Consider the following 22,928-nt stretch of genomic DNA (forward strand, 5'->3'; position numbering starts at 1 on the left):
CCGCGACAAGAGGGGTAGGCTCCCTCGATAAAGGCAATCTTTGGCGGGGTAAATGCCGGGTGGGCACCGGCCCTCGAAATACGAAAACAAGCGGGGTGGCACCCGCCCACCCTGGCAGATACCGGCGGAATCGCGGGGTGGGCACCCGCTATCAGGATCACAGCGCACACAGCGCTATAAAGTAAACCAGCGCTCCCAGCGCTATGAAGGTGGCTAAGTTCAGGACGACAGCGCGCCCAGCGCTATAAAGTCCAGAAAGCGCTCCCAGGCGCTACCAGCAATGTCCAGCCACAAAAAAGGTCCTTCAGAGAGCAGGGGGCAAAGGCTGGGCCCAGAGCCAGCTCACGGGGCCCTCCAGCAGGGAGGCAGTCCCCAGTGGCGGTCTCTCCTGGCGCCCAGCAGCAGCAGGCCCCCCCCTCAAGTGGATCCTGGAAGAGAACAACTTCTGTGGGGACACAGCCCCATTTTTATACAGGCAAATCCTTGGTCTAAGGTGCAGGGAAGGGGCGAACCAGTTCCAACAGGTTCCTGAGCACTTTGTTTTGCTCAGCCCCTCTCCCTATTCACTGGCAGGGCTAGGGTCATTAGACGCACCACAGGGGCCGGCGCCAGCATTGTGTGGGGGAATCCCTGTCCTATTCAGGACCCAGGTACACTCCTCCCCAGCCATCAACATGCTAACTCCCCATTCACCACTGGGTGACTCCTCCTGACTCTGGGGAATTCCCTAGTCCATCACCTGACCTCACCAGCCAATCGCCAGACAAGCCACACATTTCCGACTGCACACTGAAGTGCCCACTTCTAGAAGTGGCACTTCCACACCAGGTACATGCACGCCGCACACATCAACGCGCAGCATTCACTCCCACGAGTCCGCACATACCAAACACGGGCCTGCCCACCCCACGCATCAGGAACTACCGGGACACATACATTCCCCCATGCATTCCTATGGGAGGGCAGGCCAACCTCACAACACGCACGCACTTTACCCTGAGACAGAGCGGTAAAGTGCGCAGAAACCAAAATCTATTACACCAAGTCACAATATTAAGCAAAAAGTCTCGGGGGTGAACCTGCCAGAAGGGCCAAGTCCAACAACCATAACCACAGGAGCTCCTAAGATAACCCTGCATTACTGCACCGCTTCTGCTGTGTGCCATAACCATAGGAGCACCTAAGATAACCCTGCGTTACAGAACCGCTTCTGCTGTGCACCATAACCACAGGAGCTCCTATGATAACCCTGCATTACTGCACCGCTTCTGCTGTGCACCATAATCACATGAGCACCTAAGATAACCCTGCGTTACTGCACCGCTTCTGCTGTGCACCATAACCACAGGAGCTCCTAAGATAACCCTGCATTACTGCACCGCTTCTCCTGTGTGCCATAACCATAGGAGCTCCTAAGATAACCCTGCATTACTGCACCGCTTCTGCTGTGCACCATACCCACAGGAGCTCCTAAAATAACCCTGCATTACTGCACCGCTTCTGCTGTGTGCCATAACCACATGAGCTCCTAAGATAACCCTGCGTTACTGCACCGCTTCTGCTGTGCACCATATCCATAGGAGCTCCTAAGATAAGCCTGCATTACTGCACCGCTTCTGCTGCGCACCATAGCAACAGGAGCTCCTAAGATAACCCTGTATTACTGCACTGCTTCTGCTGCGCACCATAACCACAGGAGCTCCTAAGACAACCCTGCATTACTGCATCCTGTTGCTATGGTGCGCAGCAGAAGCGGTGCAGTAACGCAGGGTTATCTTAGGAGCTCCTGTGGTTATGGTACACAGATAACCCTGCGTTACTGCACCGCTTCTGCTGTGCACCATATCCATAGGAGCTCCTAAGATAAGCCTGCATTACTGCACCGCTTCTGCTGCGCACCATAGCAACAGGAGCTCCTAAGATAACCCTGTGTTACTGCACCGCTTCTGCTGCACACCATAACCACAGGAGCTCCTAAGACAACCCTGCATTACTGCACCGCTTCTACTGTGTACCATAACCACAGAAGCTCCTAAGATAACCCTGCGTTACTGCACCGCTTCTGCTGCGCACCATAGCAACAGGAGCTCCTAAGATAACCCTGTGTTACTGCACCGCTTCTGCTGTGTACCACAACCATAGGAGCTCTTAAGATAACCCTGCATTACTGCACTGCTTCTGCTGCGCACCATAACCATAGGAGCTCCTAAAATAACCCTGCATTACTGCACCGCTTCTGCTGTGCACCATAACCATAGGAGCTTCTAAGATAACCCTGCGTTACTGCACCGCATCTGCTGTGTACCATAACATAGGAGCTCCTAAGATAACCCTGCATTGCTGCACCGCTTCTGCTGTGTACCATAACGTAGGAGCTCCTAAGATAACCCTGCATTACTGCACCGCTTCTGCTGTGCACCATAACCATAGGAGCTCCTAAGATAACCCTGCGTTACTGCACCGCTTCTACTGTGTGCCATAACCACATGAGCTCCTAAGATAACCCTGCGTTACTGCATTGCTTCTGCTGCGCACCATAACCACATGAGCTCCTAAGATAACCCTGCGTTACTGCACCGCTTCTGCTGCGCACCATAACCACAGGAGCTCCTAAGATAACCCTGCATTACTGCACCGCTTCTGCTATGTGCCATAACCATAGGAGCACCTAAGATAACCCTGCGTTACTGCACCGCTTCTGCTGTGTACCATAACATAGGAACTCCTAAGATAACCCTGCATTACTGCACCGCTTCTGCTGTGCACCATAACCATAGGAGCTCCTACGATAACCCTGCGTTACTGCACCGCTTCTACTGTGTACCATAACCACATGAGCTCCTAAGATAACCCTGCGTTACTGCATCGCTTCTGCTGCGCACCATAACCACATGAGCTCCTAAGATAATCCTGCGTTACTGCACCGCTTCTGCTGTGCACCATGACCACAGGAGCTCCTAAGATAACCCTGCATTACTGCACCGCTTCTGCTGTGTGCCATAACCATAGGAGCACCTAAGATAACCCTGCGTTACTGCACCGCTTCTGCTGTGGACCATAACCACAGGAGCTCCTAAGATAACCCTGCGTTACTGCACCACTTCTGCTGTGCACCATAATCACATGAGCACCTAAGATAACCCTGCGTTACTGCACCGCTTCTGCTGTGCACCATAACCACAGGAGCTCCTAAGATAACCCTGCATTACTGCACCGCTTCTGCTGTGTGCCATAACCATAGGAGCTCCTAAGATAACCCTGCGTTACTGCACCGCTTCTGCTGTGCACCATACCCACAGGAGCTCCTAAAATAACCCTGCATTACTGCACCGCTTCTGCTGTGTGCCATAACCACATGAGCTCCTAAGATAACCCTGCGATACTGCACCGCTTCTGCTGTGCACCATATCCATAGGAGCTCCTAAGATAAGCCTGCATTACTGCACCGCTTCTGCTGCGCACCATAGCAACAGGAGCTCCTAAGATAACCCTGTGATACTGCACCGCTTCTGCTGCGCACCATAACCACAGGAGCTCCAAAGACAACCCTGCATTACTGCACCGCTTCTGCTGTCTACCATAACCACAGGAGCTCCTAAGATAACCCTGCGTTACTGCAACGCTTCTGCTGTGCACCATAGCAATAGGAGCTCCTAAGATAACCCTGTGTTACTGCACCGCTTCTGCTGCGCACCATAACCACAGGAGCGCCTAAGATAACCCTGCATTACTGCACCGCTTCTGCTGCGCACCATAACCACAGGAGCTCCTAAGATAACCCTGCATTACTGCACCGCTTCTACTGTGTACCATAACCACATGAGCTCCTAAGATAACCCTGCGTTACTGCATTGCTTCTGCTGCGCACCATAACCACATGAGCTCCTAAGATAACCCTGCGTTACTGCACCGCTTCTGCTGTGCACCATAACCACAGGAGCTCCTGAGATAACCCTGTGTTACTGCACCGCTTCTGCTGCACACCATAACCACAGGAGCTCCAAAGACAACCCTGCATTACTGCACCACTTCTGCTGTCTACCATAACCACAGGAGCTCCTAAGATAACTCTGCGTTACTGCACCGCTTCTGCTGTGCACCATAGCAATAGGAGCTCCTAAGATAACCCTGTGTTACTGCACCGCTTCTGCTGCGCACCATAACCACAGGAGCTCCTAAGATAACCCTGCATTACTGCACCGCTTCTGCTGCGCATCATAACCACAGGAGCTCCTAAGATAACCCTGCGTTACTGCACCGCTTCTACTGTGTACCATAACCACATGAGCTCCTAAGATAACCCTGCGTTACTGCATTGCTTCTGCTGCGCACCATAACCACATGAGCTCCTAAGATAACCCTGCGTTACTGCACCGCTTCTGCTGTGCACCATAACCACAGGAGCTCCTAAGATAACCCTGCATTACTGCACCGCTTCTGCTATGTGCCATAACCATAAGAGCACCTAAGATAACCCTGCGTTACTGCACCGCTTCTGCTGTGTACCATAACCACAGGAGCTCCTAAGATAATCCTGCGTTACTGCACCGCTTCTGCTGTGCACCATAACCACAGGAGCTCCTAAGATAACCCTGCATTACTGCACCGCTTCTGCTGTGTGCCATAACCATAGGAGCTCCTAAGATAACCCTGCATTACTGCACCGCTTCTGCTGTGCACCATAACCATAGGAGCTCCTAAGATAACCCTGCGTTACTGCACCGCTTCTACTGTGTACCATAACCACATGAGCTCCTAAGATAACCCTGCGTTACTGCATCGCTTCTGCTGCGCACCATAACCACATGAGCTCCTAAGATAATCCTGCGTTACTGCACCGCTTCTGCTGTGCACCATAACCACAGGAGCTCCTAAGATAACCCTGCATTACTGCACCGCTTCTGCTGTGTGCCATAACCATAGGAGCTCCTAAGATAACCCTGCGTTACTGCACCGCTTCTGCTGTGCACCATACCCACAGGAGCTCCTAAAATAACCCTGCATTACTGCACTGCTTCTGCTGTGTGCCATAACCACATGAGCTCCTAAGATAACCCTGCGTTACTGCACCGCTTCTGCTGTGCACCATATCCATAGGAGCTCCTAAGATAAGCCTGCATTACTGCACCGCTTCTGCTGCGCACCATAGCAACAGGAGCTCCTAAGATAACCCTGTATTACTGCACCGCTTCTGCTGCGCACCATAACCACAGGAGCTCCTAAGACAACCCTGCATTACTGCATCCTGTTGCTATGGTGCGCAGCAGAAGCGGTGCAGTAACGCAGGGTTATCTTAGGAGCTCCTGTGGTTATGGTACACAGATAACCCTGCGTTACTGCACCGCTTCTGCTGTGCATCATAACCATAGGAGCTCCTAAGATAAGCCTGCATTACGGCACCGCTTCTGCTGCGCACCATAGCAACAGGAGCTCCTAAGATAACCCTGTGTTACTGCACCGCTTCTGCTGCGCACCATAACCACAGGAGCTCCTAAGACAACCCTGCATTACTGCACCGCTTCTACTGTGTACCATAACCACAGGAGCTCCTAAGATAACCCTGCGTTACTGCACCGCTTCTGCTGCGCACCATAGCAACAGGAGCTCCTAAGATAACCCTGTGTTACTGCACCGCTTCTGCTGCACACCATAACCACAGGAGCTCCTAAGACAACCCTGCATTACTGCACCGCTTCTACTGTGTACCATAACCACAGAAGCTCCTAAGATAACCCTGCGTTACTGCACCGCTTCTGCTGCGCACCATAGCAACAGGAGCTCCTAAGATAACCCTGTGTTACTGCACCGCTTCTGCTGTGTACCACAACCATAGGAGCTCTTAAGATAACCCTGCATTACTGCACTGCTTCTGCTGCGCACCATAACCATAGGAGCTCCTAAAATAACCCTGCATTACTGCACCGCTTCTGCTGTGCACCATAACCATAGGAGCTTCTAAGATAACCCTGCGTTACTGCACCGCATCTGCTGTGTACCATAACATAGGAGCTCCTAAGATAACCCTGCATTGCTGCACCGCTTCTGCTGTGTACCATAACGTAGGAGCTCCTAAGATAACCCTGCATTACTGCACCGCTTCTGCTGTGCACCATAACCATAGGAGCTCCTAAGATAACCCTGCGTTACTGCACCGCTTCTACTGTGTGCCATAACCACATGAGCTCCTAAGATAACCCTGCGTTACTGCATTGCTTCTGCTGCGCACCATAACCACATGAGCTCCTAAGATAACCCTGCGTTACTGCACCGCTTCTGCTGCGCACCATAACCACAGGAGCTCCTAAGATAACCCTGCATTACTGCACCGCTTCTGCTATGTGCCATAACCATAGGAGCACCTAAGATAACCCTGCGTTACTGCACCGCTTCTGCTGTGTACCATAACATAGGAACTCCTAAGATAACCCTGCATTACTGCACCGCTTCTGCTGTGCACCATAACCATAGGAGCTCCTACGATAACCCTGCGTTACTGCACCGCTTCTACTGTGTACCATAACCACATGAGCTCCTAAGATAACCCTGCGTTACTGCATCGCTTCTGCTGCGCACCATAACCACATGAGCTCCTAAGATAATCCTGCGTTACTGCACCGCTTCTGCTGTGCACCATGACCACAGGAGCTCCTAAGATAACCCTGCATTACTGCACCGCTTCTGCTGTGTGCCATAACCATAGGAGCACCTAAGATAACCCTGCGTTACTGCACCGCTTCTGCTGTGGACCATAACCACAGGAGCTCCTAAGATAACCCTGCGTTACTGCACCACTTCTGCTGTGCACCATAATCACATGAGCACCTAAGATAACCCTGCGTTACTGCACCGCTTCTGCTGTGCACCATAACCACAGGAGCTCCTAAGATAACCCTGCATTACTGCACCGCTTCTGCTGTGTGCCATAACCATAGGAGCTCCTAAGATAACCCTGCGTTACTGCACCGCTTCTGCTGTGCACCATACCCACAGGAGCTCCTAAAATAACCCTGCATTACTGCACCGCTTCTGCTGTGTGCCATAACCACATGAGCTCCTAAGATAACCCTGCGATACTGCACCGCTTCTGCTGTGCACCATATCCATAGGAGCTCCTAAGATAAGCCTGCATTACTGCACCGCTTCTGCTGCGCACCATAGCAACAGGAGCTCCTAAGATAACCCTGTGATACTGCACCGCTTCTGCTGCGCACCATAACCACAGGAGCTCCAAAGACAACCCTGCATTACTGCACCGCTTCTGCTGTCTACCATAACCACAGGAGCTCCTAAGATAACCCTGCGTTACTGCAACGCTTCTGCTGTGCACCATAGCAATAGGAGCTCCTAAGATAACCCTGTGTTACTGCACCGCTTCTGCTGCGCACCATAACCACAGGAGCGCCTAAGATAACCCTGCATTACTGCACCGCTTCTGCTGCGCACCATAACCACAGGAGCTCCTAAGATAACCCTGCATTACTGCACCGCTTCTACTGTGTACCATAACCACATGAGCTCCTAAGATAACCCTGCGTTACTGCATTGCTTCTGCTGCGCACCATAACCACATGAGCTCCTAAGATAACCCTGCGTTACTGCACCGCTTCTGCTGTGCACCATAACCACAGGAGCTCCTGAGATAACCCTGTGTTACTGCACCGCTTCTGCTGCACACCATAACCACAGGAGCTCCAAAGACAACCCTGCATTACTGCACCACTTCTGCTGTCTACCATAACCACAGGAGCTCCTAAGATAACTCTGCGTTACTGCACCGCTTCTGCTGTGCACCATAGCAATAGGAGCTCCTAAGATAACCCTGTGTTACTGCACCGCTTCTGCTGCGCACCATAACCACAGGAGCTCCTAAGATAACCCTGCATTACTGCACCGCTTCTGCTGCGCATCATAACCACAGGAGCTCCTAAGATAACCCTGCGTTACTGCACCGCTTCTACTGTGTACCATAACCACATGAGCTCCTAAGATAACCCTGCGTTACTGCATTGCTTCTGCTGCGCACCATAACCACATGAGCTCCTAAGATAACCCTGCGTTACTGCACCGCTTCTGCTGTGCACCATAACCACAGGAGCTCCTAAGATAACCCTGCATTACTGCACCGCTTCTGCTATGTGCCATAACCATAAGAGCACCTAAGATAACCCTGCGTTACTGCACCGCTTCTGCTGTGTACCATAACCACAGGAGCTCCTAAGATAATCCTGCGTTACTGCACCGCTTCTGCTGTGCACCATAACCACAGGAGCTCCTAAGATAACCCTGCATTACTGCACCGCTTCTGCTGTGTGCCATAACCATAGGAGCTCCTAAGATAACCCTGCATTACTGCACCGCTTCTGCTGTGCACCATAACCATAGGAGCTCCTAAGATAACCCTGCGTTACTGCACCGCTTCTACTGTGTACCATAACCACATGAGCTCCTAAGATAACCCTGCGTTACTGCATCGCTTCTGCTGCGCACCATAACCACATGAGCTCCTAAGATAATCCTGCGTTACTGCACCGCTTCTGCTGTGCACCATAACCACAGGAGCTCCTAAGATAACCCTGCATTACTGCACCGCTTCTGCTGTGTGCCATAACCATAGGAGCTCCTAAGATAACCCTGCGTTACTGCACCGCTTCTGCTGTGCACCATACCCACAGGAGCTCCTAAAATAACCCTGCATTACTGCACTGCTTCTGCTGTGTGCCATAACCACATGAGCTCCTAAGATAACCCTGCGTTACTGCACCGCTTCTGCTGTGCACCATATCCATAGGAGCTCCTAAGATAAGCCTGCATTACTGCACCGCTTCTGCTGCGCACCATAGCAACAGGAGCTCCTAAGATAACCCTGTATTACTGCACCGCTTCTGCTGCGCACCATAACCACAGGAGCTCCTAAGACAACCCTGCATTACTGCATCCTGTTGCTATGGTGCGCAGCAGAAGCGGTGCAGTAACGCAGGGTTATCTTAGGAGCTCCTGTGGTTATGGTACACAGATAACCCTGCGTTACTGCACCGCTTCTGCTGTGCATCATAACCATAGGAGCTCCTAAGATAAGCCTGCATTACGGCACCGCTTCTGCTGCGCACCATAGCAACAGGAGCTCCTAAGATAACCCTGTGTTACTGCACCGCTTCTGCTGCGCACCATAACCACAGGAGCTCCTAAGACAACCCTGCATTACTGCACCGCTTCTACTGTGTACCATAACCACAGGAGCTCCTAAGATAACCCTGCGTTACTGCACCGCTTCTGCTGCGCACCATAGCAACAGGAGCTCCTAAGATAACCCTGTGTTACTGCACCGCTTCTGCTGTGTACCACAACCATAGGAGCTCCTAAGATAACGCTGCATTACTGCACTGCTTCTGCTGCGCACCATAACCATAGGAGCTCCTAAAATAACCCTGCATTACTGCACCGCTTCTGCTGTGCACCATAACATAGGAGCTCCTAAGATAACCCTGCATTACTGCACCGCTTCTGCTGTGCAACATAACCATAGGAGCTCCTAAGATAACCCTGCATTGCTGCACCGCTTCTGCTGTGTACCATAACGTAGGAGCTCCTAAGATAACCCTGCATTACTGCACCGCTTCTGCTGTGCACCATAACCATAGGAGCTCCTAAGATAACCCTGCGTTACTGCACCACTTCTACTGTGTACCATAACCACATGAGCTCCTAAGATAACCCTGCGTTACTGCATTGCTTCTGCTGCGCACCATAACCACATGAGCTCCTAAGATAACCCTGCGTTACTGCACCGCTTCTGCTGTGCACCATAACCACAGGAGCTCCTAAGATAACCCTGCATTACTGCACCGCTTCTGCTATATGCCATAACCATAGGAGCACCTAAGATAACCCTGCGTTACTGCACCGCTTCTGCTGTCTACCATAACATAGGAGCTCCTAAGATAACCTTGCATTACTGCACCGCTTCTGCTGTGCACCATAATCATAGGAGCTCCTAAGATAACCCTGCATTACTGCACCGCTTCTACTGTGTACCATAACCACATGAGCTCCTAAGATAACCCTGCGTTACTGCATCGCTTCTGCTGCGCACCATAACCACATGAGCTCCTAAGATAATCCTGCGTTACTGCACCGCTTCTGCTGTGCACCATGACCACAGGAGCTCCTAAGATAACCCTGCTTTACTGCACCGCTTCTGCTGTGTGCCATAACCATAGGAGCACCTAAGATAACCCTGCGTTACTGCACCGCTTCTGCTGTGGACCATAACCACAGGAGCTCCTAAGATAACCCTGCGTTACTGCACCACTTCTGCTGTGCACCATAATCACATGAGCACCTAAGATAACCCTGCGTTACTGCACCGCTTCTGCTGTGCACCATAACCACAGGAGCTCCTAAGATAACCCTGCATTACTGCACCGCTTCTGCTGTGTGCCATAACCATAGGAGCTCCTAAGATAACCCTGCGTTACTGCACCGCTTCTGCTGTGCACCATACCCACAGGAGCTCTTAAAATAACCCTGCATTACTGCACCGGTTCTGCTGTGTGCCATAACCACATGAGCTCCTAAGATAACCCTGCGTTACTGCACCGCTTCTGCTGTGCACCATATCCATAGGAGCTCCTAAGATAAGCCTGCATTACTGCACCGCTTCTGCTGCGCACCATAGCAACAGGAGCTCCTAAGATAACCCTGTGTTACTGCACCGCTTCTGCTGCGCACCATAACCACAGGAGCTCCAAAGACAACCCTGCATTACTGCACCGCTTCTGCTGTCTACCATAACCACAGGAGCTCCTAAGATAACCCTGCGTTACTGCACCGCTTCTGCTGTGCACCATAGCAATAGGAGCTCCTAAGATAACCCTGTGTTACTGCACCGCTTCTGCTGCGCACCATAACCACAGGAGCGCCTAAGATAACCCTGCATTACTGCACCGCTTCTGCTGTGCACCATGACCACATGAGCTCCTAAGATAACCCTGCGTTACTGCATTGCTTCTGCTGCGCACCATAACCACATGAGCTCCTAAGATAACCCTGCGTTACTGCACCGCTTCTGCTGTGCACCATAACCACAGGAGCTCCTGAGATAACCCTGTGTTACTGCACCGCTTCTGCTGCACACCATAACCACAGGAGCTCCAAAGACAACCCTGCATTACTGCACCACTTCTGCTGTCTACCATAACCACAGGAGCTCCTAAGATAACTCTGCGTTACTGCACCGCTTCTGCTGTGCACCATAGCAATAGGAGCTCCTAAGATAACCCTGTGTTACTGCACCGCTTCTGCTGCGCACCATAACCACAGGAGCTCCTAAGATAACCCTGCATTACTGCACCGCTTCTGCTGCGCATCATAACCACAGGAGCTCCTAAGATAACCCTGCGTTACTGCACCGCTTCTACTGTGTACCATAACCACATGAGCTCCTAAGATAACCCTGCGTTACTGCATTGCTTCTGCTGCGCACCATAACCACATGAGCTCCTAAGATAACCCTGCGTTACTGCACCGCTTCTGCTGTGCACCATAACCACAGGAGCTCCTAAGATAACCCTGCATTACTGCACCGCTTCTGCTATGTGCCATAACCATAAGAGCACCTAAGATAACCCTGCGTTACTGCACCGCTTCTGCTGTGTACCATAACCACAGGAGCTCCTAAGATAATCCTGCGTTACTGCACCGCTTCTGCTGTGCACCATAACCACAGGAGCTCCTAAGATAACCCTGCATTACTGCACCGCTTCTGCTGTGTGCCATAACCATAGGAGCTCCTAAGATAACCCTGCATTACTGCACCGCTTCTGCTGTGCACCATAACCATAGGAGCTCCTAAGATAACCCTGCGTTACTGCACCGCTTCTACTGTGTACCATAACCACATGAGCTCCTAAGATAACCCTGCGTTACTGCATCGCTTCTGCTGCGCACCATAACCACATGAGCTCCTAAGATAATCCTGCGTTACTGCACCGCTTCTGCTGTGCACCATAACCACAGGAGCTCCTAAGATAACCCTGCATTACTGCACCGCTTCTGCTGTGTGCCATAACCATAGGAGCTCCTAAGATAACCCTGCGTTACTGCACCGCTTCTGCTGTGCACCATACCCACAGGAGCTCCTAAAATAACCCTGCATTACTGCACTGCTTCTGCTGTGTGCCATAACCACATGAGCTCCTAAGATAACCCTGCGTTACTGCACCGCTTCTGCTGTGCACCATATCCATAGGAGCTCCTAAGATAAGCCTGCATTACTGCACCGCTTCTGCTGCGCACCATAGCAACAGGAGCTCCTAAGATAACCCTGTATTACTGCACCGCTTCTGCTGCGCACCATAACCACAGGAGCTCCTAAGACAACCCTGCATTACTGCATCCTGTTGCTATGGTGCGCAGCAGAAGCGGTGCAGTAACGCAGGGTTATCTTAGGAGCTCCTGTGGTTATGGTACACAGATAACCCTGCGTTACTGCACCGCTTCTGCTGTGCATCATAACCATAGGAGCTCCTAAGATAAGCCTGCATTACGGCACCGCTTCTGCTGCGCACCATAGCAACAGGAGCTCCTAAGATAACCCTGTGTTACTGCACCGCTTCTGCTGCGCACCATAACCACAGGAGCTCCTAAGACAACCCTGCATTACTGCACCGCTTCTACTGTGTACCATAACCACAGGAGCTCCTAAGATAACCCTGCGTTACTGCACCGCTTCTGCTGCGCACCATAGCAACAGGAGCTCCTAAGATAACCCTGTGTTACTGCACCGCTTCTGCTGTGTACCACAACCATAGGAGCTCCTAAGATAACGCTGCATTACTGCACTGCTTCTGCTGCGCACCATAACCATAGGAGCTCCTAAAATAACCCTGCATTACTGCACCGCTTCTGCTGTGCACCATAACATAGGAGCTCCTAAGATAACCCTGCATTACTGCACCGCTTCTGCTGTGCAACATAACCATAGGAGCTCCTAAGATAACCCTGCATTGCTGCACCGCTTCTGCTGTGTACCATAACGTAGGAGCTCCTAAGATAACCCTGCATTACTGCACCGCTTCTGCTGTGCACCATAACCATAGGAGCTCCTAAGATAACCCTGCGTTACTGCACCACTTCTACTGTGTACCATAACCACATGAGCTCCTAAGATAACCCTGCGTTACTGCATTGCTTCTGCTGCGCACCATAACCACATGAGCTCCTAAGATAACCCTGCGTTACTGCACCGCTTCTGCTGTGCACCATAACCACAGGAGCTCCTAAGATAACCCTGCATTACTGCACCGCTTCTGCTATATGCCATAACCATAGGAGCACCTAAGATAACCCTGCGTTACTGCACCGCTTCTGCTGTCTACCATAACATAGGAGCTCCTAAGATAACCTTGCATTACTGCACCGCTTCTGCTGTGCACCATAATCATAGGAGCTCCTAAGATAACCCTGCATTACTGCACCGCTTCTACTGTGTACCATAACCACATGAGCTCCTAAGATAACCCTGCGTTACTGCATCGCTTCTGCTGCGCACCATAACCACATGAGCTCCTAAGATAATCCTGCGTTACTGCACCGCTTCTGCTGTGCACCATGACCACAGGAGCTCCTAAGATAACCCTGCTTTACTGCACCGCTTCTGCTGTGTGCCATAACCATAGGAGCACCTAAGATAACCCTGCGTTACTGCACCGCTTCTGCTGTGGACCATAACCACAGGAGCTCCTAAGATAACCCTGCGTTACTGCACCACTTCTGCTGTGCACCATAATCACATGAGCACCTAAGATAACCCTGCGTTACTGCACCGCTTCTGCTGTGCACCATAACCACAGGAGCTCCTAAGATAACCCTGCATTACTGCACCGCTTCTGCTGTGTGCCATAACCATAGGAGCTCCTAAGATAACCCTGCGTTACTGCACCGCTTCTGCTGTGCACCATACCCACAGGAGCTCTTAAAATAACCCTGCATTACTGCACCGGTTCTGCTGTGTGCCATAACCACATGAGCTCCTAAGATAACCCTGCGTTACTGCACCGCTTCTGCTGTGCACCATATCCATAGGAGCTCCTAAGATAAGCCTGCATTACTGCACCGCTTCTGCTGCGCACCATAGCAACAGGAGCTCCTAAGATAACCCTGTGTTACTGCACCGCTTCTGCTGCGCACCATAACCACAGGAGCTCCAAAGACAACCCTGCATTACTGCACCGCTTCTGCTGTCTACCATAACCACAGGAGCTCCTAAGATAACCCTGCGTTACTGCACCGCTTCTGCTGTGCACCATAGCAATAGGAGCTCCTAAGATAACCCTGTGTTACTGCACCGCTTCTGCTGCGCACCATAACCACAGGAGCGCCTAAGATAACCCTGCATTACTGCACCGCTTCTGCTGCGCACCATAACCACAGGAGCTCCTAAGATAACCCTGCGTTACTGCACCGCTTCTACTGTGTACCATAACCACATGAGCTCCTAAGATAACCCTGCGTTACTGCATTGCTTCTGCTGCGCACCATAAGCACATGAGCTCCTAAGATAACCCTGCGTTACTGCACCGCTTCTGCTGTGCACCATAACCACAGGAGCTCCTAAGATAACCCTGTGTTACTGCACCGCTTCTGCTGCACACCATAACCACAGGAGCTCCAAAGACAACCCTGCATTACTGCACCGCTTCTGCTGTCTACCATAACCACAGGAGCTCCTAAGATAACTCTGCGTTACTGCACCGCTTCTGCTGTGCACCATAGCAATAGGAGCTCCTAAGATAACCCTGTGTTACTGCACCGCTTCTGCTGCGCACCATAACCACAGGAGCTCCTAAGATAACCCTGCATTACTGCACCGCTTCTGCTGCGCATCATAACCACAGGAGCTCCTAAGATAACCCTGCGTTACTGCACCGCTTCTACTGTGTACCATAACCACATGAGATCCTAAGATAACCCTGCGTTACTGCATTGCTTCTGCTGCGCACCATAACCACATGAGCTCCTAAGATAACCCTGCGTTACTGCACCGCTTCTGCTGTGCACCATAACCACAGGAGCTCCTAAGATAACCCTGCATTACTGCACCGCTTCTGCTATGTGCCATAACCATAGGAGCACCTAAGATAATCCTGCGTTACTGCACCGCTTCTGCTGTGTACCATAACATAGGAGCTCCTAAGATAACCCTGCATTACTGCACCGCTTCTGCTGTGCACCATAACCATAGGAGCTCCTAAGATAACCCTGCGTTACTGCACCGCTTCTACTGTGTACCATAACCACATGAGCTCCTAAGATAACCCTGCGTTACTGCATCGCTTCTGCTGCGCACCATAACCACATGAGCTCCTAAGATAATCCTGCGTTACTGCACCGCTTCTGCTGTGCACCATAACCACAGGAGCTCCTAAGATAACCCTGCATTACTGCACCGCTTCTGCTGTGTGCCATAACCATAGGAGCACCTAAGATAACCCTGCATTACTGCACCGCTTCTGCTGTGTGCCATAACCATAGGAGCACCTAAGATAACCCTGCGTTACTGCACCGCTTCTGCTGTGGACCATAACCACAGGAGCGCCTAAGATAACCCTGCGTTACTGCACCGCTTCTGCTGTGCACCATAATCACATGAGCACCTAAGATAACCCTGCGTTACTGCACCGCTTCTGCTGTGCACCATAACCACAGGAGCTCCTAAGATAACCCTGCATTACTGCACCGCTTCTGCTGTGTGCCATAACCATAGGAGCTCCTAAGATAACCCTGCGTTACTGCACCGCTTCTGCTGTGCACCATACCCACAGGAGCTCCTAAAATAACCCTGCATTACTGCACCGCTTCTGCTGTGTGCCATAACCACATGAGCTCCTAAGATAACCCTGCGTTACTGCACCGCTTCTGCTGTGCACCATATCCATAGGAGCTCCTAAGATAAGCCTGCATTACTGCACCGCTTCTGCTGCGCACCATATCAACAGGAGCTCCTAAGATAACCCTGTGTTACTGCACCGCTTCTGCTGCGCACCATAACCACAGGAGCTCCAAAGACAACCCTGCATTACTGCACCGCTTCTGCTGTCTACCATAACCACAGGAGCTCCTAAGATAACCCTGCGTTACTGCACCGCTTCTGCTGTGCACCATAGCAATAGGAGCTCCTAAGATAACCCTGTGTTACTGCACCGCTTCTGCTGCGCACCATAACCACAGGCGCTCCTAAGATAACCCTGTATTACTGCACCGCTTCTGCTGCGCACCATAACCATGGGAGCTCCTAAGATAACCCTGTATTACTGCACCACTTCTGCTGCGCTCCATAACCACAGGAGCTCCTAAGATAACCCTGCATTACTGCACCGCTTCTGCTGCGCACCATAACCACAGGAGCTCCTAAGATAACCCTGCATTACTGCACCGCTTCTGCTGTGTGCCATAACTATAGGAGCTCCTAAGATAACCCTGCGTTACTGCACCGCTTCTGCTGTGCACCATAACCATAGGAGCTCCTAAGATAAGCCTGCATTACTGCACCGCTTCTGCTGCGCACCATAGCAACAGGAGCTCCTAAGATAACCCTGCATTACTGCACCGCTTCTGCTGTGCACCATAACCACAGGAGATCCTAAGATAACCCTGCATTACTGCACCACTTCTGCTGTGTACCATAACCACAGGAGATCCTAAGATAACCCTGCATTACTGCACCGCTTATGCTGTGCACCATAACCACAGGAGCTCCTAAGATAACCCTGCATTACTGCACCGCTTCTGCTGTGCACCATAACCACAGGAGATCCTAAGATAACCCTGCATTACTGCACCACTTCTGCTGTGTACCATAACCACATGAGCTCCTAAGATAACCCTGCGTTACTGCACCGCTTCTGCTGCGCACCATAACCACAGGAGCTCCTAAGATAACCCTGCATTACTGCACCGCTTCTGCTGTGCACCATAACCACATGAGCTCCTAAGATAACCCTGCATTGCTGCACCGCTTCTGCTGTGTACCATAACCACAGGAGCTCCTAAGATAAACCTGCATTACTGCACCGCTTCTGCTGTGTACCATAACCACATGAGCTCCTAAGATACCCCTGCATTACTGCACCGCTTCTGCTGTGCACCATAACCACATGAGCTCCTAAAATAACCCTGCATTACTGCACCGCTTCTGCTGTGTGCCATAACCATAGGAGCTCCTAAGATAACCCTGCGTTGCCACATCATGGGGCATATTTACAAGAAACGTTCGAAGCTAGATCTTAAGCCAAAATTGCTAACGCCACGCTTCAACAGTTTCAAAACACAGGGATCTGCCGTATTTGCACGAATGCGGCGCACTCCTGCATTTTCCCTAGTGATGGCACTAAATTTAGCTGCCTAGCGCCGCAAGGGAATGATTGTTCATTTGCGCATAAACAAGCACTAATGGCGATTTGTAATTTCTATGTGTGCTTAAGAATGCAGCACATATAGAAGTTGGAAAACGGCATTTTTTGAATGATTGTTTATGTGCAGGAAGGGACCCCTTTCTGCACATGAGCAATCACTTATGGTGAATTGCGCACACATAGAAACAGCAAAAACGAAGAGAAATTAATCATTTCTCCTCGTTGCACCTGTTTAAGACCAGGTTTTCCCTGGTCTTATTTTTGGTGCCACTCCATATTTACACCACCCTTGTAAATAAGGGGCAGCCTCAAAAAGCACTGGGATTTGTGGTGGAACGCCCACAGCAACACACATAGCCCCTCCCTTTACTGCAGCGGACTGCTGCCATAAGGGTCATATTTACAAGGTGACGCTACTATCTTCATATTAAAGAGGGGGTGTGAGAACAAAGGGGTAGATTTACAAGGTCTGGCCCATCTCTGCAAATCGGCAGGGATGCGCCAGAACACTTGAGACCAGCAAAACCACCCGTGCGCCAACACTGATGCGCCGCATTTACAATGCGGCGTGCCGTGGCGCAGGGATGGGCAGATGCGTGTCACATACCCCGGCGGAAATGCGGCGCAGTGCTGGAGTCGCGTCGCAAGGGCGACGCGGCTCCAGCAAGGCTCGGGGGTGACCTATGCCTAACATGCTGCATCAATCCTTATGTCTTCTTCAAGCAGGCGCAGGGTTTTGACGCAGCATGGCCGTAAAAGTGACTCAGTGAATTCTTGTAGATTTCACTGCGTCACTTTTACGAGGCGTACCTGCGAGGGAACGCCCACCCTGCGCTGGAACGCCCACATGAAACCTGACGCAGGTTTCATGAGGCGCAGGGGTTTACAACGTGACGCATCTCCCTAGATGCGTCACGTTGTAAATACGGCGCAACATGGCGCATGATTTACGGCGCTGCTGCGTCACAGAAGCGACGCAACGGTGGCGTAAATGTGTCGCAAGGGGCTTGTAAATCTGCCCCAATGTGAGCCAGGCAAAGTGTGTGTTTTCGTAGCACTAAAACAAGACACTGTGAAAGGTCAGAGCAGGGTCGTGCTGGAGTTGGCTGCCTGTGGTGTTCTGCAGAGGCGCAACTAGAGCCAAATTTCGGGGGAGGCTAATTCTTCCAGCAATAGGCAGAGTGGGGATGCAGGGGCTGTAAAAAGGGGTGAAAAACAACAGAGCCTCATTTACAAGCAAATGGACTTTTAAAGACCTGTGAAGTACTGGGTGCGGCTGTGTGTGCGTGTGTGTGGAAGCTGTCTCAGCCCGGGGCAATGGTCTTCTCTCTCCTAATCATCCCACGATGATGTTGCTCCTGCACTGTGTAGGAGAGGAGGATCTGCTTCCTATGGTTACCCCGACTTTTTGCTGATGTTTCACTGTTTTTCGACTTTAGTCTGGCTGGGGCCCTTTAATCCAGGACCCCAGCCTAGCTGCTTCCTCTCTACAAATATTCCATATACTTTAGGTACACTCCAGATTGGATTCTGGGGTATCCTTATGAGTCCCTTGTATATGGTATACTATGTACCAAGGGCATAGGTACCCCAGAGGCCTACCAGGGGCTGAAGCATGTTTTGTGCCACCCCTGGAAAGCCATCCAAAATGACACCCTGGGACTGCTACTGCAGCCTGGTTAAGGTGGTGCATGCACCAGCTACAGAGATGTAGGTTCACTATATCTCACCTATCACTGCACATACAAACCTATCAGTTACCCCTATGGCAGGCCTTATCAATCCTGAAGGCAGAGTGCTTGGTTATATGTGAGAGGGTGCCCATGCATGATCAGAGCACCCCTGCAGCCTTCGGAATCTATCCTCCGGGTTTGTCAGTGGTGCAGCCTGACCATATACACTTAAGTACATTATAACCAAACGGTAAATGCTAACTTTGGACTGGCTGCACGGATACATGTTGTGTTTGGTGTCAAACACCTTGGAATCATACCCCCACACCAGTCACTGGTGTGGGAGAATGATCCCACCCTTCTAGAGGGAGAGACATGGCAGTCTCCCGGTAGAAACTTAATACAGCCTTAGCATCACAAAATAGATGCTGCAGACACAGACACAAGTCTAGCCTCCTACTGCTGACCGAAACTCCGGCAGGGGAGGCCTGGACAATAGATTTCCTGTCACAGGGAGGTGTAACCACCTCCCAGACAGGCTGATGTGTATTGGGGCTGGGTGGGAGCACTCCAAGTGTGCTTTGAAGTCCTGCACTGGGGGCACATTTGGTGTCTCTATACACAGCCCAGTTCAAACCGGTTGCAGGGGCTACCAGCCCCTGCTCTGGTGCAAAATTGGACAAAGGAAATGGGTGTAGCCACCCCTCTTTCCAAACCACCCCATAGGTGGGTCCCCAGAGTAAGTCCAACCCCTTCCTTGGGTATAAAGAAGGAACCCCTGTAACCAGAACTTTAGATATTCCTGGACGAAACTCTGCAACTGAATCCTGGACCTTCGACGATCTGTTCAACGCCAGATGACAGAAGAATCTCCCTTGGAGTAAAGGAATTACTCCCCTGATTGGCAGGCCCCAAAGAAGCATCTGTCCGGTCTGCATCTCCGAAGCTCCCACCAGACGCCAAAGACTTTGCAATGCCAGAGGAGGATTTCCAGACTTCCCAGAGGCTGACCCAAATCCCCAGCAAGACTGAGACTCATAGACCTTGTGGGTACCGTGGAACCTGAATACCTGGACATCGAGCACATTTGCTAGTGCATCAGCTTCTCGATGTTCCTTGAGGCTGTGCATTGGGTTACTCGTAGCCCATACACTATCTTTGGTGAGCAGTGACCTCACCAAAGATTGTCGGCCTACCCACTCCGAGTGATCCGTGAGCTGCCATTTTGTGATTCTTCTCGACGCACCCTCGCGATCAATTGTCCGTCAACTTGTGGGTCCCTGAGAAAGTAACTCTGACTTTCCTTGGGCTTTTCTGGTTGCTCCAGACGTGCCCTCACTCCTCTTTGCTGGGGTCCGCACCGAAGCATTTCTTCTATTTCTGTATGGGTTGCTGTTGCCAAGGCTTATTGGGTTCAATCCGGATACCGACAGCGCAGCACTCGATGTCCTTCGTGGGTAGCTCGAATCTAGCTCCTGGTCATCGTCGACACCTCCTGGTCTTCGTGGCTGAACTTCACCTTCTTCACCAGAAACACCCGACATCGGTGGGCATTCGACTTCCATGCTCCTGGTCACAGGCAAGTGACCCAGAATCAGTCCCCTCTGCTTTCAGGTCTTCTACATCTTTGAACCAGGCTTGGATGTCTTCGGACACTTCTCGTCGTCCCGGCAGCAGCACTTTGCAGCAGTTAGCCATTGAAAACGACGACGCGACCCGACATCATTTGACACCTATGCACCCGGCTTCCCTGGGGGAGGTAACACGAGTACTCTGATGCTTCCGTGGGTGTGGGCCCTAGAACCCCTTAAGTCTAAAAGGGTTAGCTGCAAGTCCTCTCCTAAGTGTCCTTTATCTTTAAAAATCTAACCGCGACTTTCTCTATAGCAGCTAACGGGAGCTCGCGGCTGTGTTCTCACACTGCACACAGCCCCAGTGTGTCCCCTGTGTCACTACCTTGGGTGGTTCCTTGGGGTCGCAGCGATTCTAGAGGCTCTAGGCCTGTGTCTAGTTCAGTCGCGGTTCTTATACCACTATAACTAGTGGACAGCATATACCAGGCCAACTTCTCACACACTGCAAAAAGAGAAGGGAAATCTTGAGAGAAAATGGCTCTTTTAAAGGATTTCCCTTCCCCTATAACGTGGCTCACCTGGCATGATGTCTCCACTTCTCAGTAGTGAGCGATGTGCTTGCTCTCACTTCAGTCCAATTAAAAAAAAAGAAAATGGACTACCTTTGTGAGGCCCGAAAATACAGCCCAATAGAGATCAGTTTCGAGGCCCCCTAAAAATAACTGCTGGTGCTCAGACCCAGACAGACCCGGCCCACTTAAAGCCCTGCTTGGTATCCCAACACACCCACATACATACGACTTCTGATTATCTGCAGCTGCTTATGTGGTGCGAGGTGAAAACCTCAGGGCTCTGACAGACACCCAGTGCGATCTTCTGCAGTTTCTTACATGGATCACACTTTTGAAACTCAATTACAACTAACAAACTTACCTAATGCGTATGGGCAGCCTTCTCTGGTGACCTGCGGAGACTCACAGAGTGAACGGTGATCCCTGAATGATCACAGCTATCCCTTTTCCAGCGACCCATGGAGACCCACAGAGTGAACTGTGATCCCTGAATGATCACAGATGTCCCTTCTCCAGGGACCCATGGAGACCCACAGAGTAAACTGTGATCCCTGAATGATCACAGATGTCCCTTGCCCTCTTCTAGGTGGCGCAACTAACCTGTGACCCCTAAAATCTGATTTAAATGCCGTGTATTCCTTTGTTGGAATCATTGTATGTCTTTGTTAGTGTACTCTGAACATCCACTCAAATAGCTTGTGCTCTTGGACAACCATTTATGTGGGACCCGCAGGGTGCCTTTGATCCCTCCACATCCAAAGACACTGCATCTCCTATTAGACTCCAGTAGTGTATACACATGTGAATCCTGAACACCCACACACATACCTTGTGCTCTTCTGCAGCTTCCTGTATGGGTTACACTGAATGACTTGTCACCTCTGAACACTTGCACACATAGCTCCCGCTCTCAGGCTGCCTCCCTGATGGGGCTCACAGAGGGACTTTGTGATCCCTGAATTTCCAGACATACCCTGTGACCTTCACTTGTCGTTCCAGAACACACACACACACACCTTGTGCTCCTTAGCAGGTTCCTCAATGGGGTTCACACTTAGTCTATGCAATCCATGAATATCCACAGACGTACCTTGTACTCCTCTGCAGCCTCCTCTACAGGACTCTCTAAGTGATTTCTATGGTCCTTGGACTCCCGGCACACCAAACATATCATCCTCTGATCCTCTGCACAGAACAGCAGCTGTGCCTGGTTATGTTTCTCACACAGATTCTCCTCCGGGGGCTTCACTGGGGGCAGATGAAGCTGTTTTGCAATTTCCACCACGTTCCCCAGTTGCCTGTTGGGTCGGAGGTTTTTCCCAGAAGATGATTCCCTGCACTGTGGACAGGGGAAGTTTCCATCTCTTCCCTCCCAGCTCTGAGTGATGCAGGAGCGGCAGAAGTTGTGTCCACACTCGATGGACACAGGATCCTTAAAATACTCCAAACAGATGGAACAAGTGGCCTCTCCCTTGAGGTTCACGAGCTGAGCTGCCGCCGCCATGATTCAGAAATGCAGGAAGTGAACTTAAGTTTTATTTCTCTCTGTGTGTGAAGTGGGTGTGTCTGTGCGTCTGCCCCTCTCTGTGTGCACTGGGACTTCCCGGTTCATGTTACAGTCAGAGCAGGGAACTGCCTCTTCTGCTCCGTGTGATTTACCTCTGGGGTTGACACCATTTACGCGTCATGTGGTTATAT

At 51.2% G+C, this 22,928-nt stretch overlaps 1 protein-coding gene across 1 annotated transcript in view; it reads right to left on the reverse strand.

Moving 5' to 3' along the window:
* The window catches only part of LOC146869422 (E3 ubiquitin-protein ligase TRIM39-like), a 143,193-nt gene extending 120,414 nt beyond the window's left edge, over positions 1-22,779 (reverse strand). Inside the window, exon 1 of the mRNA XM_085599821.1 lies at positions 22,321-22,779. Within this exon, the coding sequence (XP_085455947.1) occupies positions 22,321-22,734 (414 nt within the window). The 5' untranslated portion in view covers positions 22,735-22,779. The remainder of the gene's footprint in view (positions 1-22,320) is intronic.
* Positions 22,780-22,928: the final 149 nt, after the last annotated feature.

The sequence above is a fragment of the Triturus cristatus genome, chromosome 1_1, assembly GCF_964204655.1.
Source record: "Triturus cristatus chromosome 1_1, aTriCri1.1, whole genome shotgun sequence".
Lineage (NCBI taxonomy): Eukaryota > Metazoa > Chordata > Amphibia > Caudata > Salamandridae > Triturus > Triturus cristatus.